The sequence below is a fragment of the Lipotes vexillifer genome, unplaced genomic scaffold, assembly GCF_000442215.2.
Source record: "Lipotes vexillifer unplaced genomic scaffold, Lipotes_vexillifer_v1.1 scaffold402, whole genome shotgun sequence".
Lineage (NCBI taxonomy): Eukaryota > Metazoa > Chordata > Mammalia > Artiodactyla > Lipotidae > Lipotes > Lipotes vexillifer.
The window spans coordinates 3,037,096-3,063,165 of record NW_006798409.1 but is presented as its reverse complement, the minus strand read 5'-3'; the positions used below and the strand labels follow the sequence as shown (position 1 = coordinate 3,063,165).

Sequence of the window (26,070 nt, the reverse complement as noted above, 5' to 3'; positions counted from 1 at the left end):
CGCCCCGCGCCGCCCCGCCACCCTTGCCCCCCGGCCCCAGCCACTCCGCGGCATGTGGGATCCTCCCGGACCGGGGCACGACCCCGCGTCTCCTGCATCGGCAGGCGGACTCTCAACCACTGCGCCACCAGGGAAGCCCTTTCCTGATATTTTGTTTCTGTTTTCAAACTGAATGCTCTTCTTGATTATGTCTACTTCATGAGGTTATTTAACAATTAAATGGGACAACCACATAAAATACTTAGAGCCCTGGAACATGGTAAATGCTCAATACATTTGAACTATCATTATTATTATTATTATTATTATTATTTGTTTTGCGGTACGCGGGCTTCTCACTGTTGTGGCCTCTCCCATTGCGGAGCACAGGCTCCGGACGCGCAGGCTTAGCGGCCATGGCTCACGGGTCCAGCCGCTCCGCGGCATGTGGGATCTTCCTGGACTGGGGCACGAACCCGTGTCCCCTGCATAGGCAGGCGGACTCTCAACCACTGCGCCAACCAGGGAAGCCCTGAACTATCATTATTGTTAACACTATAGTTTTCATTGTTGTTGGAACTATTCTGGCCTACAGCTTGCTTTTATCTCTTTTAAAATGCCTTGACTACCTTTCCATATCAGACCATGGAGATCTACATCCTTCATTTTCATGGCTGCAGGATATTTCCTAGTATAGATGTGTGTGAAGGAGAAATTTCTAGAGTGGAACTGCTGTCAAAGGGGATGTGTAGTTTTAACTTTGATAGATACTGCCAAATTCTCCTCTCAGAAAATGAGCAGTGTTCACATTCCTACTAAGCTATGAGAGGGTGTGGTATAATAAAGATATTTATATATTCGGACTGTGTCCCCAGTTCCTGGCACGGGGCTCCTAGGACCCTTGGAATTTCCTGAGTGATGAGAGAGTCTTTCGTTATTTATAATGAGCCCCTTCCTCTCTATTGAGTTTATACTAATAAAGTGACCCAAGGCTGGGTCCCTACCTTCAGGATTGAGGCTGGTCACCAGAAGGATAAAGTGTGTGGTTGGTTGGAACTTTTCAGCCCCACCCCCAGTCTTTGGGGAGAAGAAGGAGCAAGAAATTGAGTTTAGTCACCAGTGTCCAGTAGTTAAATCACTGATGCCTGTGTAATGAAATATCAGTAAGAACCTCTAAACATAGGGGATCAGGGAGCTTCTGGTTGCTGGATACATCGAGATGCTGGGGAGCTGGTGCACTCTGGGACTGTGTGAAAGCTCTGAGACACCCCCTGCCCCTACACCTTCCCATGCATCTTTTCCACTGAGCTGCTCCTGACTTACATCCTTTACAGTAAACTGGTAATGGTAAGTAAAGCGCTTTCCTGAGTTCTGTGAGTTGTCCTAGGGAATAGTTGAACCCAAGGGGGTAGTCACGGGAACCCCTGAATTTGTAGTCGGCAGGGCAGAAGTATGGGTAGCCTGGGTACCCCATTGTGGCTGAAGTGAGGGCAGTCTTGTGGGACTGAGCCTTTAACCTGTGGGGCCTGAGTTCTTAACTCCAGAGTTGGTGTCAGAATTGAATTGTTGGACACTCAGTTGGTGTTGGAGAATCGGTGTGGAAAAATGACAGGTATGTGGTGTCAGAAACCCACACATGTGGTGTCAGAAAACCCCACCTGGAGTACCTGAATCTTCCTTACCCTCACCAGCATTGCGGGTCAGACTTTCTGAAAAGGTTATATCTTATTAACAGATTTTCATATGAGATGGATCATCTTTGCAGTGTTTTGGGACACATTTCTTGTTTCATGACTTTGTTGTTACTGATGACTTTAGATTTGTAATAACTTTATGTAATCAGTGTAAATCCACTAATTTCTTTCTTTCTTTTTTTAAAGCTGTTTTTCTATAACATCTGAATAATCAGTGTAAATCCACTACTTTCTTTCTTTAAAGCTGTTTTTCTATAACATCTGAATAATCAGTTCATCTGGTCCCCTTTCCCAAGTAAATTTATAGGGATTTTTATTGGCTTTAGAAATTAATTTGGAGAGAATTGGCATCTTGGTAATATTTCTGTTTAGGAACTTGTGACTCTCCATTTACTAAGTGTTTAAAATAACCTTCAGTAAATTTTTTTTCTTTATATAATAAGCAAGATTGTTTTATTTTAAAATAATTCAAAACAGTGCTTTTCTCTTTTAGTTCTGGTTCACAAGGGAGTTTACCAGTAGATTTGAAAAACATCTTGGAGAAACAGTTTTCTAAATCCTCCAGAGCTGCACACCAGGTAAAGGCGAAGGCTTTTCTAATGGAAAAGCAAACTCTTTGAACATAACATTTTTCACATGAATTAAGTCTAATTGTGTACATCTCTAAAGTTTTTTTTTAATAATTTTAGTTATGAACATATAATTTTATAGATGATTGCTAAGAAACCAAATCGTCACTAATTTAGGTTTTAACTTGGTAAGTGTGTGAACCAGAGATTTAACTAATGGTTAATACTGAATACAAAATTGTTTGTTTCCCATAGATTTAAAAGGAAGAAGCAAGTCTTCCCAAAGTGTTAACTTTTAAGTTAAATATTTTAAGAAGGTTTAAATCATTTAAAAAAGTTTAAGCACCTGCGGTTTTATTATACCTACTATAGAACCATTAAAAAGCAAACTTTTAATTCTTTGAATGATTTATCATATAACTTTCTATATAAAATTTTGTAGTATTTGGTAAGTAATGAAAAATGTACATCAAGGGGGAAGAGATGAATAGGCACAGCACAGAGGATTTTTAGGGCTGTGAAAATCCTCTGTATGATAGTATAAATGATAGATACAGTCATTATACATTTGTCCGAACCTATGGAATGTACAACACGAAGAGTGAACCATAGGATTCATAGGTAAACTGTGGACTTTGGGTGATTATGATGTGTCATTGTAGGTTAATCCTTGGTTAAATAAAAAAAAAAGCACCCCAATCCTTGGTTAAATAAAAAAAAAAGCCCCCCCCCCCACGTATGTATATTGGGTTGGCCAAAAGGTTCGTTTTTTTTTTTTTTTTTATTTCTTTGGCTGCATTGGGTCTTCGTTGCTGCGTGTGGGCTTTCTCTAGTCGCGGCCAGCGGGGGCTGCTCTTCGTTGTGGTGTGCAGGCTTCTCATTGCAGTGGCTTCTGTTGCTGGGGAGCACGGGCTCTAGGCTTGCAGGCTTCAGTAGTTGAGGCTCACGAATGAGCTCAGTAGTTGTGGCTCATGGGCTCTAGAGTGCAGGCTCAGTAGTTATGGCGCATGGATTTAGTTACGTGGCATGTGGGATCTTCCTGGACCAGGGCTCGAAACCAGGTCCCCTGCATTGGCAGGTGGCTTCTTAGCCACTGCACCACCAGGGAAGTCCCTCATTTGGTTTTTTACGTAAGATGGCTCTAGTAGCACTTAGTTGTCTTTAACTTCATTTGAAACAGTTTTGATTGTATGTGACAGCTGTCATATCAGTGTGCATTTAAAAAAAAACTTTTCAAAATTGGTGAATTTTTGTGTAACCATTTTAATATTGAAAATGGAAGAAAAAAGCAATATTTTCAGCATATTATGCTTTATTATTTCAAGAAAGGTAAAAACACAACTGAAACGCAAAAACGATTGGTAGTGTGTGGCGAAGGTGCTGTGACTGATTGAACATGTCAAAAGTGGTTTGTGAAGTTTTGTACTGGAGGTTTCTCTTTGGACGATGCTCCATGGTCGGGTAGACCATTTGAAGTTGATAGCGATCAAATTGAGACATTAATTGAGAACAGTCAACGTTATACCACATGGGAGATAGCCGACATACTGAAAATATCCAGATCAAGCGTTGAAAATCATTTGCACCAGCTTGGTTACTTTCATCTCTTTGATGTTTGGGTTCCACATAAGTTAAGCAAAAAACACCTTCTTGACCATATTTCTGCATATGACTTTCTACTAAAACGTAATGAAAACATTCTGCTTTTAAAAATTGTGATTGGCAGTGAAAAGTGGATGCTATACAGTAATGTGGAATGGAAGAGATCGTGGGGCAAGCGAAATGAACCACCACCAACCACACCAAAGGCTGTTCTTCCTCCAAAGAAGGTGGTGATGTGCATTTGGTGGAATTGGAAGGTAGTCCTCTATTATGAGCTCCTTCTGGAAAACCAAACGATTAATTCCAACAGGTACTGATCCCAGTTAGACCAACTGAAAGCAGCCCTCAATGAAAAGTGTCCAGAATTAGTCAACAGGAAATGCATAATCTTCCATCAAGATAACGCAAGACCGCATGTTTCTTTGATGACCAGGCAAAAACTGTTAGAGCTTGGCTGGGAAGTTTTGACTCATCTGCCATATACACCAGACATTGCACTTTTGGATTTCCATTGACTTTGGTCTTTACAAAATTCTCTTAATGGAAAAAATTTCAAATCCCTGGAAGACTGTAAAAGGCACCTGGAATAGTTCTTTGCTCAAAAAGATAAAAAGTTTTGGGAAGATGGAATTATGAAGTTGCCTGAAAAATGGCAGAAGGTAGTGGAACAAAACGGTGAATATGTTGTTGAATAAAGTTCGTGGTGAAAATGAAAAATGTCTTTTATTTTTACTTAAAAACCAAAGGAACTTTTTTTTTTTTTTCCTCACTGTTGTGGCCTCTCCCGCTGCGGAGCACAGGCTCCAGACGCGCAGGCTCAGTGGCCATGGCTCACGGGCCCAGCTGCTCCACGGCATGTGGGATCCTCCTGGACGGGGGCACGAACCCATATCCCCTGCCTCGGCAGGCGGACTCTCAACCACTGTGCCACCAGGGAAGCCCCCCGAAGGAACTTTTTTGCCAGCCCAATATACCATTCAGAGGAGTGATTTTGATGATGGGGGAAGCTATTCATGTAAGGGGCAAAGGGGTATATGGACATCTCTGTATTTCCCTCTCAATAAAAAAATGCAAGGGGTACAACTTTGATATTACTTTGAAGGAAATTTATCAAGCTAAATGTACGTATTAAAGGAAAAAAGACTTTTAGATTAGTGATGCATTCATTCCAAGAGCAGGGAAGAAAACCCAAAGAAAGTAGAAGGAAATTACAAAGTAGAAAATAGTGAAGGAGATTGGTTCAAGATAGCGGAGTAGAAGGACGTGCTCTTACTCCCTCTTGTGAGAACATCGGAATCACAACTAGCTGCTGAACAATCATCGATGGGAAGACACTGGAACTCACCAAAAAAGATGCCCCACATCCAAAGACAAAGGAGGAGTGACAGTGAGATGGTAGGAAGGGTGCAATCACAATAAAATCAAATCCCATAACTGCTGGATGGGTGACTCACAGACTGGGGAACACTTATGCCACAGAAGTCCACCACCTGGAGTGAAGGTTCTGAGCGCCACGTCAGGCTTCCCAACCTAGGGGTCCGGCAACGGGAGGAGGAATTCCTAGAGAATCAGACTTTGAAGCTAGTGGGATTTGATTACAGGACTTCGACAGGACTGGGGGAAACAGAGATCCACTCTTGGAGGGCACACACAAAGTAGTGTGTGCATCGGGACCCAGGGGAAGGAGCAGTGACCCGATAGGAGACTGAACCAGACCTAGGTCTGGTGTTGGAGGGTCTCCTGCAGAGGCGGGGGGTGGCTGTGGCTCACCTTGGGGACAAAGACACTGGCAGCAGAAGTTCTGGGAAGTACTCCTTGGTGTGAGCCCTCCCAGAGTCCTCCATTAGCCCCACCAAAGAGCCCAGGTAGGCTCCAGTGTTGGGTCACCTCAGGCCAAACAACCAACAGGGAGGAAGCCCAGCCCCACCCATCAGCAGACAAGCAGATTAAAGTTTTACTGAGCTCTGCCCACCAGAGCAACACAGCTCTACCCACCACCAGTCCCTCCCATCAGGAAACTTGCACAAGCCTCTTAGATAGCCTCATCCAAGAGAGGGCAGACAGCAGAAGCAAGAACTACAGTCCTGCAGCCTGTGGAACAAAAACCACATTCACAGAAAGGCAGACAAGATGAAAAGGCAGAGGGCTACGTACCAGGTGAAGGAACAAGATAAAACCTCAGAAAAATAACTAAATGAAGTGGAGACAGGTAACCTTCCAGAAAAAGAATTCAGAATAATGATAGTGAAGATGATCCAGGACCTCGGAAAAAGAATGGAGGCAAAGATGGAGAAGATGCAAGAAATGTTTAACAAAGACTTAGAAGAATTAAAGAACAACCACCTAGAAGAATTAAAGAACAAACAAACAGAGATGAACAATACAGTAACTGAAATGAAAACTACACTAGAAGGAATCAGTAGCAGAATAACTGAGGCAGAAGAACAGATAAGTGACCTGGAAGACAGAATGGTGTAATTCACTGCTGTGGAACAGAATAAAGAGAAAAGAATGAGAAGAAATGAAGACATCCTAAGAGACCTCTGGGACAACATTAAGTGCAACAACATTCGCATTATAGGGGTCCCAGAAGAAGAAGAGAGAGAAAGGACCCAAGAAAATATTTGAAGAGGTTATAGTTGGAAACTTGCTACCATTGGAAAGGAAATAGCCACCCCAGTCCAGGAAGTGCACAGAGTCCCATACAGGTTAAAGCCAAGGAGAAACACGCCGAGACACATAGTAATCAAATAGGCAAAAATTAAAGGCAAAGAAAAATTATTGAAAGCAGCAAGGGGAAAATGACAACATACAAGGGAACTCCCATAAGGTTGACAGCTGATTTCTCAGCAGAAATTCTACAAGCCACAAGGGAGTGGCATGACACATTTAAAGTGATGAAAGGGAAGAACCTACAACCAAGATTACTCTACCCGGCAAGGATCTCACTCTGATTCGATGGAGAAATCAAAAGCTTTACAGACAAGCAAAAGCTGAGAGAATTCAGCACCACCAAACCAGCTCTACAACAAATGCTAAAGAATCTTCTCTAAGTGGGAAACACAAGAAAAGAAAAGGACCTACAAAAACAAACCCAAAACAATTAAGAAAATGGTCATAGGAACATACATATCGAGAATTACCTTAAACGTGAATGGAGTAAATGCTCCAAGACACAGGCTTGCTGAATGGATACAAAAACAAGACCCATGTATATGCTGTCTACAGGAGACCCACTTCAGACCTAGGGACACATACAGACTGAAAGTGAGGGGATGGAAAAAGATATTCCATACATATGGAAATCAGAAGAAAGCTGGAGTAGCAATACTCATATCAGATAAAATAGACTTTAAAGAATGTTACAAGAGACAAGGAAGGACACTACATAATGATCAAGGGATCAAGCCAAGAAGAAGATATAAAAATTATAAATATATATGCACCCAACATGGGAACACCTCTATACATGAGGCAACTGCCAACAGCTATAAAAGAGGAAATTGACAATAACACAATAATAGTGGGGGACTTTAACACCTCACTTACACCAATTGACAGATCATCCAAACAGAAGATTAATAAGGAAACACAAGCTTTAAATTACACAACAGACCAGAGAGACTTAATTGATATTTATAGCACATTCCATCCAAAAACAGCAGATCACACTTTCTTCTCAAGTGCACATGGAACATTCTCCAGGATAGATCTTGGGTCACAAATCAAGCCTCATTAAATTTAAGAAAACTGAAATCATATCAAGCATCTTTTCTGACCACAACAGTATGAGATTAGAAATCAATTACAGGGAAAACAAGTGTACAAAACACAAACACATGGAGGCTAAACACTACATTACTAAATAACCAAGAGATCACTGAAGAAATCAAAGAGGAAATCAAAAAATACTTAGAGATAAATGACAATGAAAACATGATGATCCAAAACCTATGTGATGCAGCAAAAGCAGTTCTAAGAGGCAAGTTTATAGCAATACAGTCCTACCTTAAGAAGCAGGAAACATCTCAAATAAACAACCTAGCCTTGCACCTAAAGCAATCAGAAAAAGAAGAACAAAAAAACCCCCAAGTTAGCAGAAGGATTGAAATCATAAAGATCAGATCAGAAATAAATGAAAAAGAAATGAAGGAAACGATAGCAAAGATTAGTAAAACTAAAAGCTGGTTCTTTGAGAAGATAAACAAAATTGATAAACCATTAGCCAGACTCATCAAGAAGAAAAGGGAGAAGACTCAAATCAATAGAATTAGAAATGAAAAAGGAGAAGTAACAACTGACACTGCAGAAATACAAAGGATCATGAGGGATTACTACAAGCAACTCTATGCCAATAAAATGGACAACCTGGAAGAAATGGACAAATTCTTAGAAATGCACAAACTGCCAAGACTGAATCAGGAAGAAATAGAAAATATGAACAGACCAATCACAAACACTGAAATTGAAACTGTGATTAAAAATCTTCCAACAAACAAAAGCCCAGGACCAGATGGCTTCACAGGCGAATTCTATCAAACATTTAGAGAAGAGCTAACACCTATTCTTCTCAAACTCTTCCAAAATATAGCAGAGGGAGGAACACTCCCAAACTCATTCTACGAGGCCACCATCACCTTGATACCAAAACCAGACAAGGATGTCACAAAGAAAGAAAACTACAGGCCAATATCACTGATGAACATAGATGCAAAAATCCTCAACAAAATACTAGCAAACAGAATCCAACAGCACATTAAAAGGATCATACACCATGATCAAGTGGGGTTTATTCCAGGAATGCAAGGATTCTTCAATATACGCAAATCTATCAATGTGATTAACCATATTAACAAATTGAAGGAGAAAAACCATATGATCATCTCAATAGATGCAGAGAAAGCTTTTGACAAAATTCAACACCCATTTATGATAAAAACCCTGCAGAAAGTAGGCACAGAGGGAACTTTCCTCAACATAATAAAGGCCATATAGGACAAACCCACAGCCAATATCGTCTTCAGTGGTGAAAAACTGAAACAATTTCCACTAAGATCAGGAACAAGATAAGGTTGCTCACTCTCACCACTATTATTCAATATAGTTTTGGAAGTTTTAGCCACAGCAATCAGAGAAGAAAAAGAAATAAAAGGAATCCAAATCAGAAAAGAAGAAGTAAAGCTGTCACTGTTTGCAGATGACATGATACTATACATAGAGAATCCTAAAGATGCTACCAGAAAACTACTAGAGCTAATCAATGAATTTGGTAAGGTAGCAGGATACAAAATTAATGCACAGAAATCTCTTGCATTCCTATACACTAATGATGAAAAATCTGAAAGTGAAATTAAGAAAACACTCCCATTTACCATTGCAGCAAAAAGAATAAAATATCTAGGAATAAACCTCCCTAAGGAGACAGAAGACCTGTATGCAGAAAATTATAAGACACTGATGAAAGAAATTAAAGATGATACAAATAGATGGAGAGATACACCATGTTCTTGGATTGGAAGAATGAACATTGTGAAAGTGACTCTACTATCCAAAGCAATCTACAGATTCAGTGCAATCCCTATCAAACTACCAGTGGCATTTTTCACAGAACTAGAACAAAAAATTTCACAATTTGTATGGAAACACAAAAGACCCTGAATAGCCAAAGCAATCTTGAGAACAAATAATGGAGCTGGAGGAGTCAGGCTCCCTGACTTAAGACTATACTCCAAAGGTACAGTAATCAAGCCAGTATGGTACTGACACAAAAACAGAAATATAGATCAATGGAACAGGATAGAAAGCCCAGAGATAAACCCACGCACATATGGTCACCTTATCTTTGATAAAGGAGGCAAGAATATACAGTGGAGAAGAGACAGCGTCTTCAGTAAGTGGTGCTGGGAAAACTGGACAGGTACATGTAAAAGTATGAAATTAGGACACTCCCTAATACCATATACAAAAATAAATTCAAAATGGATTAAAGACCTAAATGTAAGGCCAGACAGTATCAAACTCTTAGAGGAAAACATAGGCAGAACACTCTATGACATAAATCACAGCAAGATCCTTTTTGACCCACCTCCTAGAGAAATGGAAATAAAAACAAAAATAAACAAATGGGACCTTATGAAACTTAAAAGATTTTGCACAGCAAAGGAAACCATAAACAAGACCAAAAGACAGTCCTCAGAATGGGAGAAAATATTTGCAAATGAAGTAACTGACAAAGGATTAATCTCCACAATTTACAAGCAGCTCATGCAGCTCAATAACAAAAAAAACAACCCAATCCAAAAATGGACAGAAGAGCTAAATAGACATTTCTCCAAAGAAGATATACAGATTGCCAGCAAACACATGAAAGAATGCTCAACATCATTAATCATTAGAGAAATGCAGATCAAAACTACAATGAGATATCATCTCATACCGATCAGAATGGCCATCATCAAAAAATCTAGAAACAGTAAATGCTGGAGAGGGTGTGGAGAAAAGGGAACCCTCTTGCACTGTTGGTGGGAATGCAAATTGATACAGCCACTGTAGAGAACAGTATGAAGGTTCCTTAAAAAACTAAAAATAGAATTACCATATGACTCAGCAATCCCACTACTGGGCATATACCCTGAGAAAACCATAATTCAAAAAGAGTCATGTACCACAATGTTCATTGCAGCTCTATTTACAATAGCCAGGACATGGAAGCAACCTAAGTGTCCATGAACAGATGAATGGATAAAGAAGATGTGACACATATATACAATGAGATATTACTCAGCCATAAAAAGAAACGAAATTGAGTTATTTGTAGTGAGGTGGGTGGACCTAGAGTCTGTCATACAGAGTGAAGTAAGAAAGAGAAAAACAAATACCATATGCTAACACATATATATGGCATCTAAGCAAAAAAAAAAAAAGGTCATGAAGAACCTGGGGTAAGACAGGAATAAAGACACAGACCTACTAGAGAATGGACTTGAGGATACGGGGAGGGGGAACGGTAAGCTGTGACAAAGTGAGAGAGTGTCATGGACATACATACACTACCAAACGTAAAATAGATAGCTAGTGGGAAGCAGCCACATAGCGCAGGGAGATCAGCTTGGTGGTTTTTGACCACCTGGGGGGGGGGATAGGGAGGGTGGGAGGGAGGGAGACGCAAGAGGGAAGAGATATGGGAACATATGTGTATGTATAACTGATTCACCTTGTTAGAAAGCAGAAACTAACACACCATTGTAAAGCATTTATACTTCAATAAAGTTAAAAAAAGATCAGAGCAGAAATAAATGAAGTAGAAACAAAGAAAACAGTAGCAAAGATGAATAAAACTAAAAGATGGTTCTTTGAGAAGATAAACAAAATTGATAAACCATTAGCCAGACTCATCAAGAAAAAGAGGGAGAGGACTCAAATCATTAAAATTAGAAATGAAAAAGGAGAAATTACAACAGACACTGCAGAAATACAGAGCATCCTGAGACTACTACAAGCAACTCCATGCCAATAAAACGGACAACCTGGAAGAAATGGACCAATATTTAGAAAGGTGTATCACCTTCCAACACTGAACCAGGAAGAAATAGAAAATATGGACATACCAGTCACAAGTAATGAAATTGAAACTGTGATTAAAAATCTTTCAGCAAACAAAAGTCCAGGACCAGATGGCTTCACAGGTGAATTCTATCAAACATGTAGAGAACAGCCAACACCCATCCTTCTCAAACTCTTCCAAAAAATTGCAGAGGGAGGAACACTCCCAAACTCAGTTCTGTGAGGCCACCATCACCCTGATACGAAAACCAGACAAAGATACTACAAAAAAAGAAAATTACAGACCAATAGCACTGATGAATAGAGATGCAAAAATCCTCAACAAAATACTAGCAAACAGAATCCAACAACACATTAAAAGGATCATACACCATGATCAAGTAGGATTTATCCCAGGGATGCAAGAATTTTTCAGTATATGCAAATCAATCAACGTGATACACCATATTAACAAACTGAAGAAGAAAAACCATATGATCATTTCAATAGATGCAGAGAAAGCTTTTTACAAAATTCAACACCCATTTATGATAAAAACTCTCCAGAAAGTGGGCATAGAGGGAACCTACCTCAACATAATAAAGGCCATATACGAGAAACCCACAGCAAACACCGTTCTCAATGGTGAAAAACTGAAAGCATTTCCTCTAAGATCAGGAACAAGACAAGAATGTGCACTCTCGCCACTATTATTCAACATAGTTTTGGAAGTCCTAGCCACAGCAATCAGAGAAGAAAAGGAAATAAGAGGAATCCAAATCGGAAAAGAAAAAGTAAAGCTGTCACTGTTTGCAGATGACATGATGCTATACATAGAGAATCCGAAAGATGCCACCAGAAAACTACTAGAGCTAATCAATGAATTTGGTAAAGTTGCAGGATACAAAATTAATGCACAGAAATCTCTTGCATTCCTATACACTAATGATAAAAAATCTGAAAGAGAAATTAAGGAAAGACTCCCATTTACCACTGCAACAAAAATAATAAAATACCTATGAATAAACCTACCTGGGGAGACAAAAGACCTGTATGCAGAAAACTCTAAGACGGTGATGAAATAAATTAAATATGATACAAACAGATGGAGAGGTATACCATGTTCTTGGACTGGAAGAATCAATATTGTGAAAATGACTACACTACCCAAAGCAATCTGCCGATTCAATGCAATCCCTATCAAATTACCAATGGCATTTTTTTACAGAACTAGAACAAAAAATCTTAAAATTTGTATGGAGACACAAAAGACCCCGAATAGCCAAAGCAGTCTTGAGGGAAAAAATGGGAGCTGGAGGAACCAGGCTCCCTGACTTAAGACCAAATTACAAAGCTACAGTAATCAAGACAGTATCGTACTGGCACAAAAACAGACATATAGATCAATGGAACAGGATAGAAAGCCCAGAGATAAACCCATGCACCTATGGTTAACTAATGTATGACAAAAGAGGCAAGGATATACAGTGCAGAAAGACAGTCTCTTCAATAAGTGGTGCTGGGAGAATTGGCCAAGTACATGTAAAAGAATGAAATTAGAACACTCCCTAACACCATACACAAAAATAAACTCAAAATGGATTAGAGACCTACATGTAAAACTGGATACTGTAAAACTCTTAGAGGAAAACATAGGAAGAACACTCCATGACATAAATCACAGCAAAGTCTTTTTTGATGCACCTCTTAGAGTAATGGAAAGAAAAACAAAAAGAAACAAATGGGACTTAATGAAACTTAAAAGTTTTTGCACAGCAAAGCAAAGTACAAAGAAGACGAAAAGACAGCCCTCAGAATGGGAGAAAACATTTACAAACAAATCAACGGACAAAATATATAAACGGCTCATGCAGCTCAATATTAAAAAAAACAAACAACCCAATCCAAAAATGAGCAGAAGACCTGAATTGACATTTCTCCAGAGAAGACATATACAGATGGCCAAGAAGCACATGAAAAGGTGCTCAACATCACTAATTTTTAGAGAAATGCAAGTCAAAAGTACAATGAGGTATCACCTCACACCAGTTAGAATGGGCATCATCAGAAAATCTATAAACAGCAAATGCTGGAGAGGGTGTGGAGAAAAGGGAACCCTCTTACACCATTGGTGGGAATGTAAATTGGTACAGCCACTATGGAGAAACAGTATGGAGGTTCCTTAAAAATCTAAAAATAGATTTACCATATGACCCAGCCATCCCACTACTGGGCATTTGTATACCCAGAGAAAACCATAATTCAAAAAGACACATGCACCCCAATGTTCATTGCAGCACTATTTACAATAGCCAGGACATGGAAGCAACCTAAATGCCCGTTGTCAGATGGGTGGATAAAGAAGATGTCGTACCTATATACAATGCAGTATTACTCAGCCATGAAAAGGAACGAAATTGGGTCATTTGTAGGGTCGTGGATGGATCTAGAGACTGTCATGCAGAGTGAAGTAAGTCAGAAAGAGAAAAACAAATATCGTATATTAATGCATATTTGTGGAACCTAGAAAAATGATACAGATGAACCAGTTTGCAGGGCAGAAATTGAGACCCAGTTGTAGAGAACAAACGTATGTACAGCAAGCGGGGAAAGTGGCGGGTAGGGGGGTGGTGTGATGAATTGGGAGATTGGGATTGACATATATACGCTAATATGTATAAAATGGATAACGAATTAGAACCTGCTATATAAAAAAATAAAATTCCAAAAAACAAGAAAATAATGAAAATGGAACAACTCGTAAAGAAGGATCCACAAAGCTGAAACTTGATTCTTTAACAATATAAATAAAATTTACATATCAGTCTGGAAACTGATTAAGAAAGGAAGAAAAGAAGACACAATAAAACAATTTCAAGAATGAAAAAGGAGACTTCCCTGGTGGGCCAGTCGCTAAGGCTCTGGGCTCCCAATGCAGGGGGCCCGGGTTCAGTCCCTGGTCAGGGAACTAGATCCCACATGCCGCAACTAAGACCCAGTGCCGCCAAATAAATAAATTTTTTTTTTTTTTTTTTTTTTTCCTTGCGTTATGCGGGCCTCTCACTGTTGTGGCCTCTCCCATTTGCGGAGCACAGGCTCCGGACGCGCAGGCTCAGTGGCCATGGCTCGCGGGCCCAGCCGCTCCGCGGCATGTGGGATCTTCCCGAAACGGGGCACGAACCCGCGTCTCCTGCATCGGCAGGCGGACTCTCAAGCACTGCGCCACCAGGGAAGCCCATAAATATTTTAAAAAAAAGAATGAAAAAGGATACATTACTACAGACCCTTCAATATTACAAATACTATATCAAAATACTATTATGACCAACATTATACCAGGAAATTTGAAAATGTATGTAGATGAAATGAACAAATTCCTAGAACAATCCAGCTTATAAAAACTAACTCAAGAAGAAATAGAAACCTGTACAGAATCCAGAATTTATAGAACCATGGCTAATCACTATTCCAGTCATTGAATACCTGTAGACTATGTTATCATCAGTGAAAGATTGTTTCTTTTGGTTAAATGTGATTCATGTGAGTTTGCTTTGACACTTCAGTGATTTATGTAAATACAGTTCTGTTTCTTCTAAAATAAAATGTTGGATTTAAATTTCACCCCCCCCAAATGTATATTAACATGAAACACAACACTCATTTTAATATCTGAGTCATTTTAAACTTCTGTTAACTATGTTAGGTATATATGACAGATAGCTTATTAAGGACTATTGGAATGAAGCATGTTAAGCATTTTTAATCAGTTTCCTAATCGGTTTCAACAGCTTTCTAATTAGTTGCATAAAAGCATTTTTAGAATTTCTAACGGTTGGTGATTTTAAAATTGTCATTTTATGTTGATTTTACTGATTCTAAAAACTGTGATGGTCTTAAATTGTAACGACAGCCTGTAAAGACAAGAGTATTTAAATTAAAATGATGGTTATTTTTGAGCCTTGATTTGTTCATTTAACACACTTTTCTTTAGACCCCTGCATACGCTGAAGACTGGCATTGCCATTCAGCCACAGACCATTTATTTGTACTGTTTTGAGAGAAATAATTTCCAACGGAAACATGAGGCAAATGGATTTGTTTTCTAGAATGAAAGAGGTTAGAATGGAATCAGTTCATCCAAGGCTGAATAATAAATAGTAAACTAGTGTGTGGGGGGATAGCACGTCATCTTCTATAACTGTTAAAATTCTTATCTTAACATTAATACGGCGATCATTGAGCTTTTTAAATACTGTATAGCAAATACCAAGTTTACTTGGGAGCTGCTCTTTTCCATGTGTTTTCTGGGGGGAAAGTTCTCCTAACCTTTGATTCATTGGACGAAAAGCACTAGGCAGCTTTTGTTTATGTGTGACCAGACTGCTTTTCCCTCTGTGTTTTGTGCACTGGTCTCCTTTTGGATCCTTATCATTAGGAACAGTGAGGAATGTCACGCAATATTTGCATTTTCTGCTCCCATGAACGGTGTACACATGTATGGCAAGGTGTGGGGAGATCTAGCTTAGCCTCCAGGCTTGCCTCTCCAGTCTTTATGGAGCTTTTGTGGCCTATAGCTATTGCCATGTAACTAAAATCTGAATGAAAATTATAATGTATGTGCCCATGTATATTCAAATTATAAAGGTTTTTTCTCGCTTTATTTCAGGGTACATTATAGCAGTTGTTTTCCTTATTCTCTTCTCTTTGCATTTAACCTAGTAATATCTCTCCCGATAATATTATCTAGTTATATTCAAGTACGTGTTAGGCAGGAGTAGAGCTACAGATTGAAATAACCATTTCTTGCTGAGAATTTAGGTTTGTTCCAGGGCATGAGGGCAGTTGTTAAAATCTGGTAGTGACCAGGAAATTGATTGTTTGTTCTTATTTGTCTAATTGTTCTAGTCTCAGCCAAACAATTTACTTATTTAAATGATGGCTGATGTTCTCCATTTGAGCTGTTAAAACGTCCAAATACTGTCCGGTTAGCCTGGAAAAGTGAGTACAGCTTAGCACCATGTAGTGTAAAGTGAACCCACCTTCTTTGTCATGGGCAGCACTAGAAGTGTTGGGATTAAGATGGGGAAGTACCTTTTAATTTCCACTTTAATGGTGCTGTGCAGAGAAAGGAGTATAATGCATAAAGGGTAGCTTTGGGTATTTACATATTTTATGATCAGTTATAAAGTATAACTGCCCGATGATGAACATTGGCATCTTAAGTTTTAGACTAAGCATGTGTAGCTCTGGTTTACTGAAAAAGAATTTCTTTTTTGCAGGATTTTGCTAATATAATGAAAATGCTGAGAAGCTTAATCCAGGATGGTTACACGGCTTTGTTGGAGCAGCGCTGCCGCAGTGCTGCCCAGGCCTTCACAGAGTTGCTCAATGGTTTAGATCCTCAAAAAATAAAGGTGAGATTGCTTCCTGGTAACTTGTTTACCAATGCTAATGCGTTTCAGATGAATGTAGAAGGGAACCAACACTTTGACTTCATTGTACTAATGTATCGTCTTGCTGAGATCAGCTGAATTTACTCCAGGTTGTGGGAAGCAGATAATGCTCTGATTCAGCCTTTATGGTTGCAGTCGGTATAGAAGCCAGGTTTAGACTCTCTCCTTGCACTATAGTTGGTGTTCATTAGAACTCTTGGCTTTTTATCTTATTAGAGCACTAAGTCAAGGATTTGGACTCACTTTAGTCACATCTTTTCATCCACAAAGAAAGTATTAGCTGGGTAAATATGCAAGGTTGTAAGAGAGCAAATACCTTAGTCTGTTACTCATCCCATTCATATGCAAAAGAATATGACATCAGTTATTCTATCTGTTATGACCCATGCCTTCAAGGAACTCTGAGACAATGATTCTGTGTTTTAGATACTTGATAGCAAGATAACTGCATATCTTTGCAAAATGTATATTCTAATTCTGTGGTCTTCGTCCCACAGTGATTAGTAAGATATTTTTATACTCCTTTTACTGTTGCGGCTAACAAGTTAGTATGATGCAAATTGGGCAGAATTATGTTCAGATGTTTAACTGGAGCATTTTTATTGACAGCAACTGAACCTGGCCATGATTAACTACGTCTTAGTAGTCTATGGACTTGCCATTTCACTCCTTGGAATAGGACAACCTGAGGTAAGATTTGTAACAGAGATAATAAACAATTAAAATATGTCATTAATTTTTTTTTTTTTTTTTTGGTACGCGGGCCTCTCACTGTTGTGGCCTCTCCCGTTGCGGAGCACAGGCTCTGGATGCACAGGCTCAGCGGCCATGGCTCACGGGCCCAGCCGCTCTGCGGCATGTGGGATCTTCCTGAACCGGGGCACGAACCCGTGTCCCCTGCATCGGCAGGCGGACTCTTAACCACTGCGCCACCAGGGAAGCCCTGTGTCATTAATTTTAGAAGATATGTTAAAATAGTTTTTCCATTTTGGCTTATTTCCTTCTGGGTACTTTTTTTTTGCTTTTCCAGTTTTATTGAGGTATAATGGATAGTATAAGTTTAAGGTGTACAGCATAATGATTTGACTTATGTATATCATTAAATTATTATCACAGTAGTTTAATGAGCACTGCCTGTGTACTTTCTTTTCTTTCTTTTTTTTTTTTTTTTTTTTTGTTGGTACGCGGGCCTCTCACTGTTGTGGGCTCTCCCATTGCGGAGCACAGGCTCCGGACGCACAGGCTCAGCGGCCACGGCTCACGGGCCCAGCCACTCCGTGGCATGTGGGATCTTCCCGGACCGCGGCACGAACCTGTGTCCCCTGCATCGGCAGGCGGACTCTCAACCACTGCGCCACCGGGGAAGCCCCCCTTTCTTGTTCTTGATGTGACAGATGAGTGTCTTTCATTAGGGAATCTCTAACTCTATTTTCTAGTAGATTGTTGGAGACAAGACTGTATGATCTCCATTCTTCTATTCTTGGCAGAGTAGCAATAAGCTTCTTACCATGTTTTGCCTTACCGGAACTGACAAAATAGTTTATTACATTTTTTATTTACTTTGATTTACTTTTGATTAAAAAAAAAAACTAAATAGGTACGATAGAACTTGGACATTTAAGAGAATTTCATCATTCAGAGTGTCCCCAGAAGGAAGTTATATTCACTCCAGAACAGCCCTTCCTGAAACATTTTTGGCATGCCTCCTTTGGAGCTGGCCTCAAAGCTCCTTATTAACTCCATTTTGTAGTGACATTTCCTTTTTCACCCACAGTGGAGTGGCCAGTATTGCTTTGAGCTAAGTGTCTTTTGGATTTTTTCCAAAACAATACTCATTCAAAGCCCAGAGGCTTCCACTGTTGAGAATATTCAAAAGAATGTACTCTAAGCTCTGTAAAGTTTACTAAAGAGCTGTTTTTAAGGCAGAGCATTTGTCTTATATCACAAAACATTGTGGCAACATCATTGGAATTCCTGTGATCCCAAGGGGCAGCACTTACTAGGATATATGTTATGGCATGTTTGCATCCAAATCAGTCTCTTTCACCCTGAATTCACACCTTTTAGGGTTAGCCAGCACACACTGTGACCTCTGTGTGTTAGTAAATGCTCATCTGGTTGGTTGTCTGATTTCAGTGCCAACTTTTCATTCTGGAGCTGGATCATTTTGGTTGTGTCTCTTGAGTATCTATATGGTCAAAATTTATGTAATTGTTAAGAAAATGAAGTACAGAATGTATAATTTTGCCATAGAAATTTTAGGATATACGGTTGTTTTTAATATTACACAAAAGGAATCAACTTTCAGGTAAAATCTGTTCCAGTATTTCTCTTTTTGTGTAAGTGATCACTGTTCTCATTGCTATTGAAGGAATTATCTGAAGCTGAAAACCAGTTTAAGAGGATGATTGAACACTACCCCAATGAGGGACTTGATTGCTTGGCTTACTGTGGAATTGGAAAAGTATATTTGAAAAAGAACAGGTTAGTAGAAGCCACACTACTTTATGCTCTAGGCTGGTTACTCATTTCAAATCTAATGTGATAATGATCATTTTTCTGGAGTTATTTTGGTATCTTCTCTGTGACACACTATGATAATTGTGTTTACTTTAAGGACTGGCATTTGGATATTAATTATTAAAGTAAGGTCAATCACTTCAGTTCCCAGTGCTTTCTAATTTTGAATGTAATAGGAAAATAAATAATAGAGTAACTTGGACTTCCCTGGTAGCACAGTGGTTAAGAATCCGCCTGCCAATGCAGGGGATCCCTGATCCAGGAAGATCCCACATGCCGCGGAGCAACTAAGCCCATGTGCAACAACTACTGAAGCCTGTGCACCTAGAGCCCGTGCTCTGCAACAAGAGAAGCCACCGCAATGAGAAGCCCGTGCGCTGCAATGAAGAGTAGCCCCCGCTCGCCGCAACTAGAGAAAGCCCATGTGCAGCAACGTTGACCCAAGCAGCCAAAAATAAATAAATAAAAAATAAATGAAAAAAAAATAGAGTAATTTGACACAAAGGATTTTATGTTTTATCTTTTAGTATATGTCATTTATAAATGGCGACTGAGTTGGTATAAATTAATGCTTTACAAGTGTGATTATATAATATTTTGGTTAAATAGCCATTTCCCCCAAAAAACTTGTATGAGGATTTGTTTTTAATTATTTACTTGTTTATTGGCTGTGTTGGGTCTTCATTGCTGCGTGTGGGCTTTCTCTAGTTGTGGGGGGCAGGTGCTACTCTTCGTTGTACTGTGCAGGCTTTTCAGAGTGCAGGCTCAGTAGTTTTGTGCGGGCTTAGTTGCTCCGCGGCATGTGGGATCCTCTGGGACCAGGGCTCAAACCTGTGTCCCCTGCATTGGCAGGCGGGTTCTTAACTACTGCGCCACCAGGGAAGTTGCTAATACGAAATATATATATGTTCAAGGACATTATGAGTTAGAAACAAAAATCTCTCCTCTGAACCTGTAGTTGAAATACAGCCAATATAGTGGTAGGTATGTTAGATTACTTTTATAAAGAAATAATTGTTGACTGATTGAATATCATTCATAACTTTTAATTATCCTTAAATTTTCATCTAACTGTTTAGAGGAAGTTTTATCAGACCATTGGTATTCTTGGGAACCCAATCTTAGGGGATGCCTAGAACCTTCTTTAAAGATCTTTAAAGATTAAAGAAAGTTCTTTTACTTCCTGATGCTACTGTCTGACCAGTTCAACTCTTTTAAGAATCAGGAGTAGTGAGGATTTAGCCGTCACCTCTATGGTAATAAATGAAATTAATTCCAACTTAGCATAAGTTGTTTGGGACATATCTGTTTAATGCAGTGGCCGCATGCGGATATTCACAAGATCTGGGAACGTCACATACATGTGTAGCATCATGGAGGTTGTAGTAAATGAAGACGTGTTTGCCATTTTGAAAGGCATTTAAATTTTTTAAAAATTTATTTTATTGAAGTATAGTTGATTTACAGTGTTGTGGAAATTCATTTAACTTTTAATTTCACAATAATACGGTTTGTGGTTCAGTGTCCAATAAGCTGGTTTTTTGCTGTTGCAATGTGCAGTGTCTGGTTGAAAGTCCTGCTGTTTATAACTGTCTTATGGTGGATGCTGGTCTAGCTTTTCTCCAGGTGAAGTTTTCTGTACCCAAAGGCAAAAATGACTTCTTCAATTGGGAAATCATTTCAAGATTGGAGAAAGCAGAGAACCCTCTATTCTCTAGTCTAAAGAGAAGAATAAAGACTGGGATAACCTTATGATCCAGTATTCTAGTATTCTTTTGTTGAATGGACTGTGGGAATCTATTGAGATTAATTTTTAAACCATAAATTGGAACTGAAAGATTTCATATTTATAGTTAAAATAGTTTACATGCACATTTGTTCTGTTAAAATAATTCACTGCTCTGTAGTTGAAGATGTCCAGAATATACGATTTCTTTAAAAATTTTTCAGCAAAGCGGTTTTACTATAGATGTTCTAAATGAGTCAAGTTAAAAAATTTTCCCTATTTATGATTAATTAGTTGAAGTGGAGTTTTGCTGTTGCTCTACAAGAATCTACTTTAATTAGATTAGTAAATGAAATAAAAATGGAACAACCATAATTTATTCAGTTTTCTGTTTTAATTGTTGAAAACTTTAAAAAAAATTACAACTTTAAAAGGACTAGTGTGCACCTACCATAATAAAGCCAGTATCCAGGTAGATTAGTGTTTAATTTATATTATCTTTGTAGCAAACAGTGATAATGTCTTGGTTTTTTAAAGAACATATGGGTTACATTGAATATTTCTGTGTAGTGATTTGTCAAATGTACTCTTACCTAGTAAGCTTGAAATCTCTGTGCCTTGTGGGGAATGAAAATTCATGTCACATCTTTAATACCTTCTTTATAATTATGACTTTAGATTTCTAGAAGCTCTTAATCATTTCGAGAAAGCAAGAACCTTGATCTGTCGTCTTCCTGGAGTGTTAACTTGGCCCACAAGTAATGTGGTTATTGAAGAGACTCAGCCAGGGAAAATAAAGGTAACCGTTTATTTCTCTAGAGAGCATCTTACTAACCATAAAAGCTCATCTGTGCTTCTGCGCTCTGACTCAGGTATCAGAAGACAGGTAGGAGTACTCTGTTCTCAGCTCCTCCACGTGCGTTTCCCCTTGAAAGCCTGGTGAGAATCACCAACGTTTATTGAATGTTTCCTGTGTGCCAGTCATACACCTTCTATTTATCATTACCTTTAACCCTTACAGCAGCCCTATGTGATGAGCACTATGATTATTCCCATTTTACAGATGAGGAAGATTACATTTAGAGAGGTTAAGTGTTGAGCTCAAGGTTAAACAGCTAGGAAATGGTAGAGCTGGGACTTGAATCCAGGCATCCTGACCAGAATGTGCACTGTTAAGCAGCATGGCGTACTGGTTGTACTTAGAGAAAGGTATAGCATTGTTTTTTCGTCATGGTTATTAATGGTACTTGAAGACTCTGAAAATATAAATTTAGTCTCATATCCAGAAGCATAGGATGCTTTGCCAGTTCCAGAAAGACTAAAGTGTGTGAATTGACTAGGATAGGCCTTTACTTGTGATGAACCCTGGTATTTACTCAGAACTTGCTTTTGGCTGAAGCTTTTAAAAGCACAGGAATCAACTCTTACAACTCAGTAATAAAAAGACACTCTAATTAGAAGTAGCCAAAAGATCTGGATAGGTGTTTCTGCTAACAAGTTGTATAAATAGACAATAAGCACGTAAAATGTGCTCAACAGTTAGCCATCAGAGAAATGCAAATTAAAAGGAGATACTACTTCATACTCACTAGGGTGGCTGTAATCAAGAAGGCAGACAATAACAAGTGTTAGCAAGGATCTGGAGAAATCAGAACGTCCATACATTGCTGTAAAGTGTAAAATGATGAAGCTGCTTTGGAAAACAGTCTGGCAGTTCCTCATAGGTTAAAGATAGAGTTACCATATGACCTAGCAGTTTCACTCCTAGGTATGTACAGAGACAGGAAAACATATGTTCTCACAAAAACTTGTACATGAATGTTCATAGCAGTATTATTCACAATAGTCAAAAAGTGGAAACAGCTCAAAGTGTCCGTCAACTGATGAATGGTTAAATAAAACGCGGTATATCCATATAATTGAGTATCAGTGACAGAAACCAGACACGAAAGGCCACATACTGTATGATTCTGTTTATCTGAAAGCTCCAGAATAGGAAAATCTATATGTGAAGACAGATAGTAGATTAGTGGGCTAGGGGATTGAGGAAGGTTGGGGAGGGATTGCTAATGGGTATGGGGTTTCTTGTTGTGTGGTGAAATGCTCTAATTTTAGGTTATCGTGATGGTTATACAACTCTGAATATACTAAAAAACCACTGAACTATACACTTTAAATGTGTAAATTGTATGGTATATGAATTATATCTCAACAAAGCTGGTATAAAAAATAAAACTGAACTTAGGGATTGTTGGATTTTCCTCTCTTTATACTGGATTGGAGTGGAGGCACAGGAACTACTGATAATGAACAGCCAGCACTGGAAGCGTGGCATGAGTCTTGGGGGCTTCAGTAGCAGTGGTGTAATTCTCCAGGTGATGAACAGGCACGGGTGGCAGGGCTTCAGGGAGGTAGCTGGATATGGCAGTGGTGGGGTCCTAGGTGAAATGACTTTGGGAAGGAAGAGAACAGTAGAGCCCTAAGGGTTATTCGGCCTCATTTGACTCCCTGTGAATGCTTGAAGGAGATTTCTAAAAGGTATGTAGTGTAAAATGAGGTCGGATGATTATAACAGAGGATAAGATTTTGATTCGGAGTCTGAAATTTTGAAAATTTGTTGATTAGCCTTTTTTCCCCATCTTTGTCTCTTGGCATGTCCCTGTATCAGCCTCTCTCTAGAAGGAAAAACTTTAAAAGTTGTGTGTAGTTCTTGGCTAAAAGGCATTTGGTCCTCTCTGTGCTGAAAATATTTTGATGGCAAGAGGTTATTGAAATCACAAACATTTTATTGTTGAATTAGTGTTGTAGTAGTATCATTTTTGTTTATTTTTGTTTTAGATGCTGTTAGAGAAATTTATTGAAGAATGCAGGTTCCCTCCAGTGCCGGATGCCATTTGTTGCTATCAGAAGTGCCGTGGATATTCCAAAATCCAGATATACATAACTGATCCAGACTTTAAGGTACTAATGAGTGTGTACTAGGTCATTAGCTTGCTGAATTGTGCCTTAAAATGGGTTCAGAACAAATTCTGTAATTGGAGACACTTGAGTGCTGTGACTTGTCAGCAGTTTTATGTCCTCTTGTCCTCCTCATCCCCTGGACATAAATCTACATTATCTCACATGGGGGCCCAGAGCCACTGAAATAAACACCGAGGGTAGGGATGGTGACCTGAGAAGGCAGGTTAGCTGATTCCATTTCCCCTTTCTAGCCTATTTTTAGGAGCCCAGGGAACAAAGGGATGTTAGTACCCCTGATTTGTTGCAATTCCAATTTCTTGTAAAATTTGAGTCCAAGAATCTGAAGGCCATTCTGATCATTGAATTAACTCCTAGAGACCTAAGTCTGAGACCAAGTCTGGCAATGAATTGGGTGAGTAAGACCCTGGGCTTTAGCTTATTCAGGAGGATAGAAACTGCTCACTGTCCCTGGTTAGTAGATCAGATGAAATAAAGTTTATAAAATATTTGATACTGTAAAGGATAACGCAGCTGTAAATTGTGGAAATGAATATGTCAGTTAAGCTCAGTGTTTCCAGCACTAGGCAGTCTGGGGTACGGAAGTCTTATACTCCCCCAGGAGGAAATGTGACATCTAGTTATGTCTGCCAGGTAAGTGCAGACAGCTCTCTATCTTAATATGTGTTGTGAGTGAGAGAGAGAGAGAGAGAGAGAGAGAGTGTGTGTAGACATCTTTCAAAAGTGAGTTAAAAATTGTTTTAAACCCTAGGGTTTTATACGAATCAGCTGTTGCCAGTACTGTAAAATAGAATTCCACATGAACTGTTGGAAGAAGTTAAAAACAACAACCTTTAATGATAAAATTGACAAGGTAAGGCTAACAAGATTGTCTGGATTTTTCAGTATGCTTATTGTATGTTGATTTTTTTTCCCCTAAGAATCTTTAGGAAAAGTCTTAAGAGGATATGAAGTCCTCCCTGTGCATGAGACATAATTAGAAAGTATTAAATTAAAAATTTAATGATAAAGTTAGAAAGTCAGTTTTTGTTTTATAACGTATTTATTTTTTATTTATTTTATTTTTGGCTGCATCGGGTCTTCGTTGCTGCACGCAGGCTTTTCTCTAGTTGCGGCGAGTGGAGGCTACTCTTCGTTGCGGTGCGCGGGCTTCTCACTGCAGTGGCTTCTCTTGTTGCGGAGCACAGGCTCTAGGCGTGCCGGCTTCAGTAGTTGTGGCTCTTGGGCTCTAGAGTGCAGGCTCAGTAGTTGTGCACGGGCTTAGTTGTTCTGCAGCATATGGGATCTTCCCAGACCAGGGCTCAAACCCATGTCCCCGGCATTGGCAGGCAGATTCTTAACCACTGTGCCACCAGGGAAGCCCAGTTTTTTTTTTTGTTTTTTTTTTTACATCTTTATTGGGGTATAATTGCTTTACAATGGTGTGTTAGTTTCTGCTTTATAACACAGTGAATCAGTTATACATATAAATATGTTCCCATATCTCTTACCTCTTGCGTCTCCCTCCCTCCCACCCTCCCTATCCCACCCCTCTAGGTGGTCACAAAGCACCGAGCTGATCTCCCTGTGCTATGCGGCTGCTTCCCAGTAGCTATCTACCTTACGTTTGGTAGTGTATATATGTCCATGCCTCTCTCTCACTTTGTCACAGCTCACCCTTCCCCCTCCCCATATCCTCAAGTCTGATCTCTAGTAGGTCTGTGGCTTTATTCCTGTCTTACCCTTAGGTTCTTCATGACATTTTTTTCCCTTAAATTCCATATATATGTGTCAGCATATGGTATTTGTCTTTCTCTTTCTGACTTACTTCACTCTGTATGACAGATTCTAGGTCTATCCACCTCATTACAAATAGCTCAGAAGCCCAGTTTTTGTTTTTATTTTTATACAAGTGTAAAGGCAGTAATCATAGAGGCTTTTAATAAATTGTTGAACCCCTTTTACATTGGAAATATTATGATCAGAAGTAAAAGTTTAAATGTCTGACTTTAATGTTATGATGTAGA

General features: G+C 39.2%; 1 protein-coding gene across 1 annotated transcript in view; it reads left to right on the top strand.

The window, feature by feature from the left end:
- TTC3 (tetratricopeptide repeat domain 3) overlaps nucleotides 1–26,070 on the top strand; it is a 140,983-nt gene that overhangs the window by 49,006 nt on the left and 65,907 nt on the right. Inside the window, exons 18-24 of the mRNA XM_007470490.1 lie at nucleotides 2,167–2,251; nucleotides 16,666–16,800; nucleotides 17,449–17,529; nucleotides 19,211–19,323; nucleotides 21,764–21,884; nucleotides 23,924–24,046; nucleotides 24,816–24,917. Coding sequence (XP_007470552.1) covers nucleotides 2,167–2,251; nucleotides 16,666–16,800; nucleotides 17,449–17,529; nucleotides 19,211–19,323; nucleotides 21,764–21,884; nucleotides 23,924–24,046; nucleotides 24,816–24,917 — 760 coding nt within the window. The remainder of the gene's footprint in view (nucleotides 1–2,166; nucleotides 2,252–16,665; nucleotides 16,801–17,448; nucleotides 17,530–19,210; nucleotides 19,324–21,763; nucleotides 21,885–23,923; nucleotides 24,047–24,815; nucleotides 24,918–26,070) is intronic.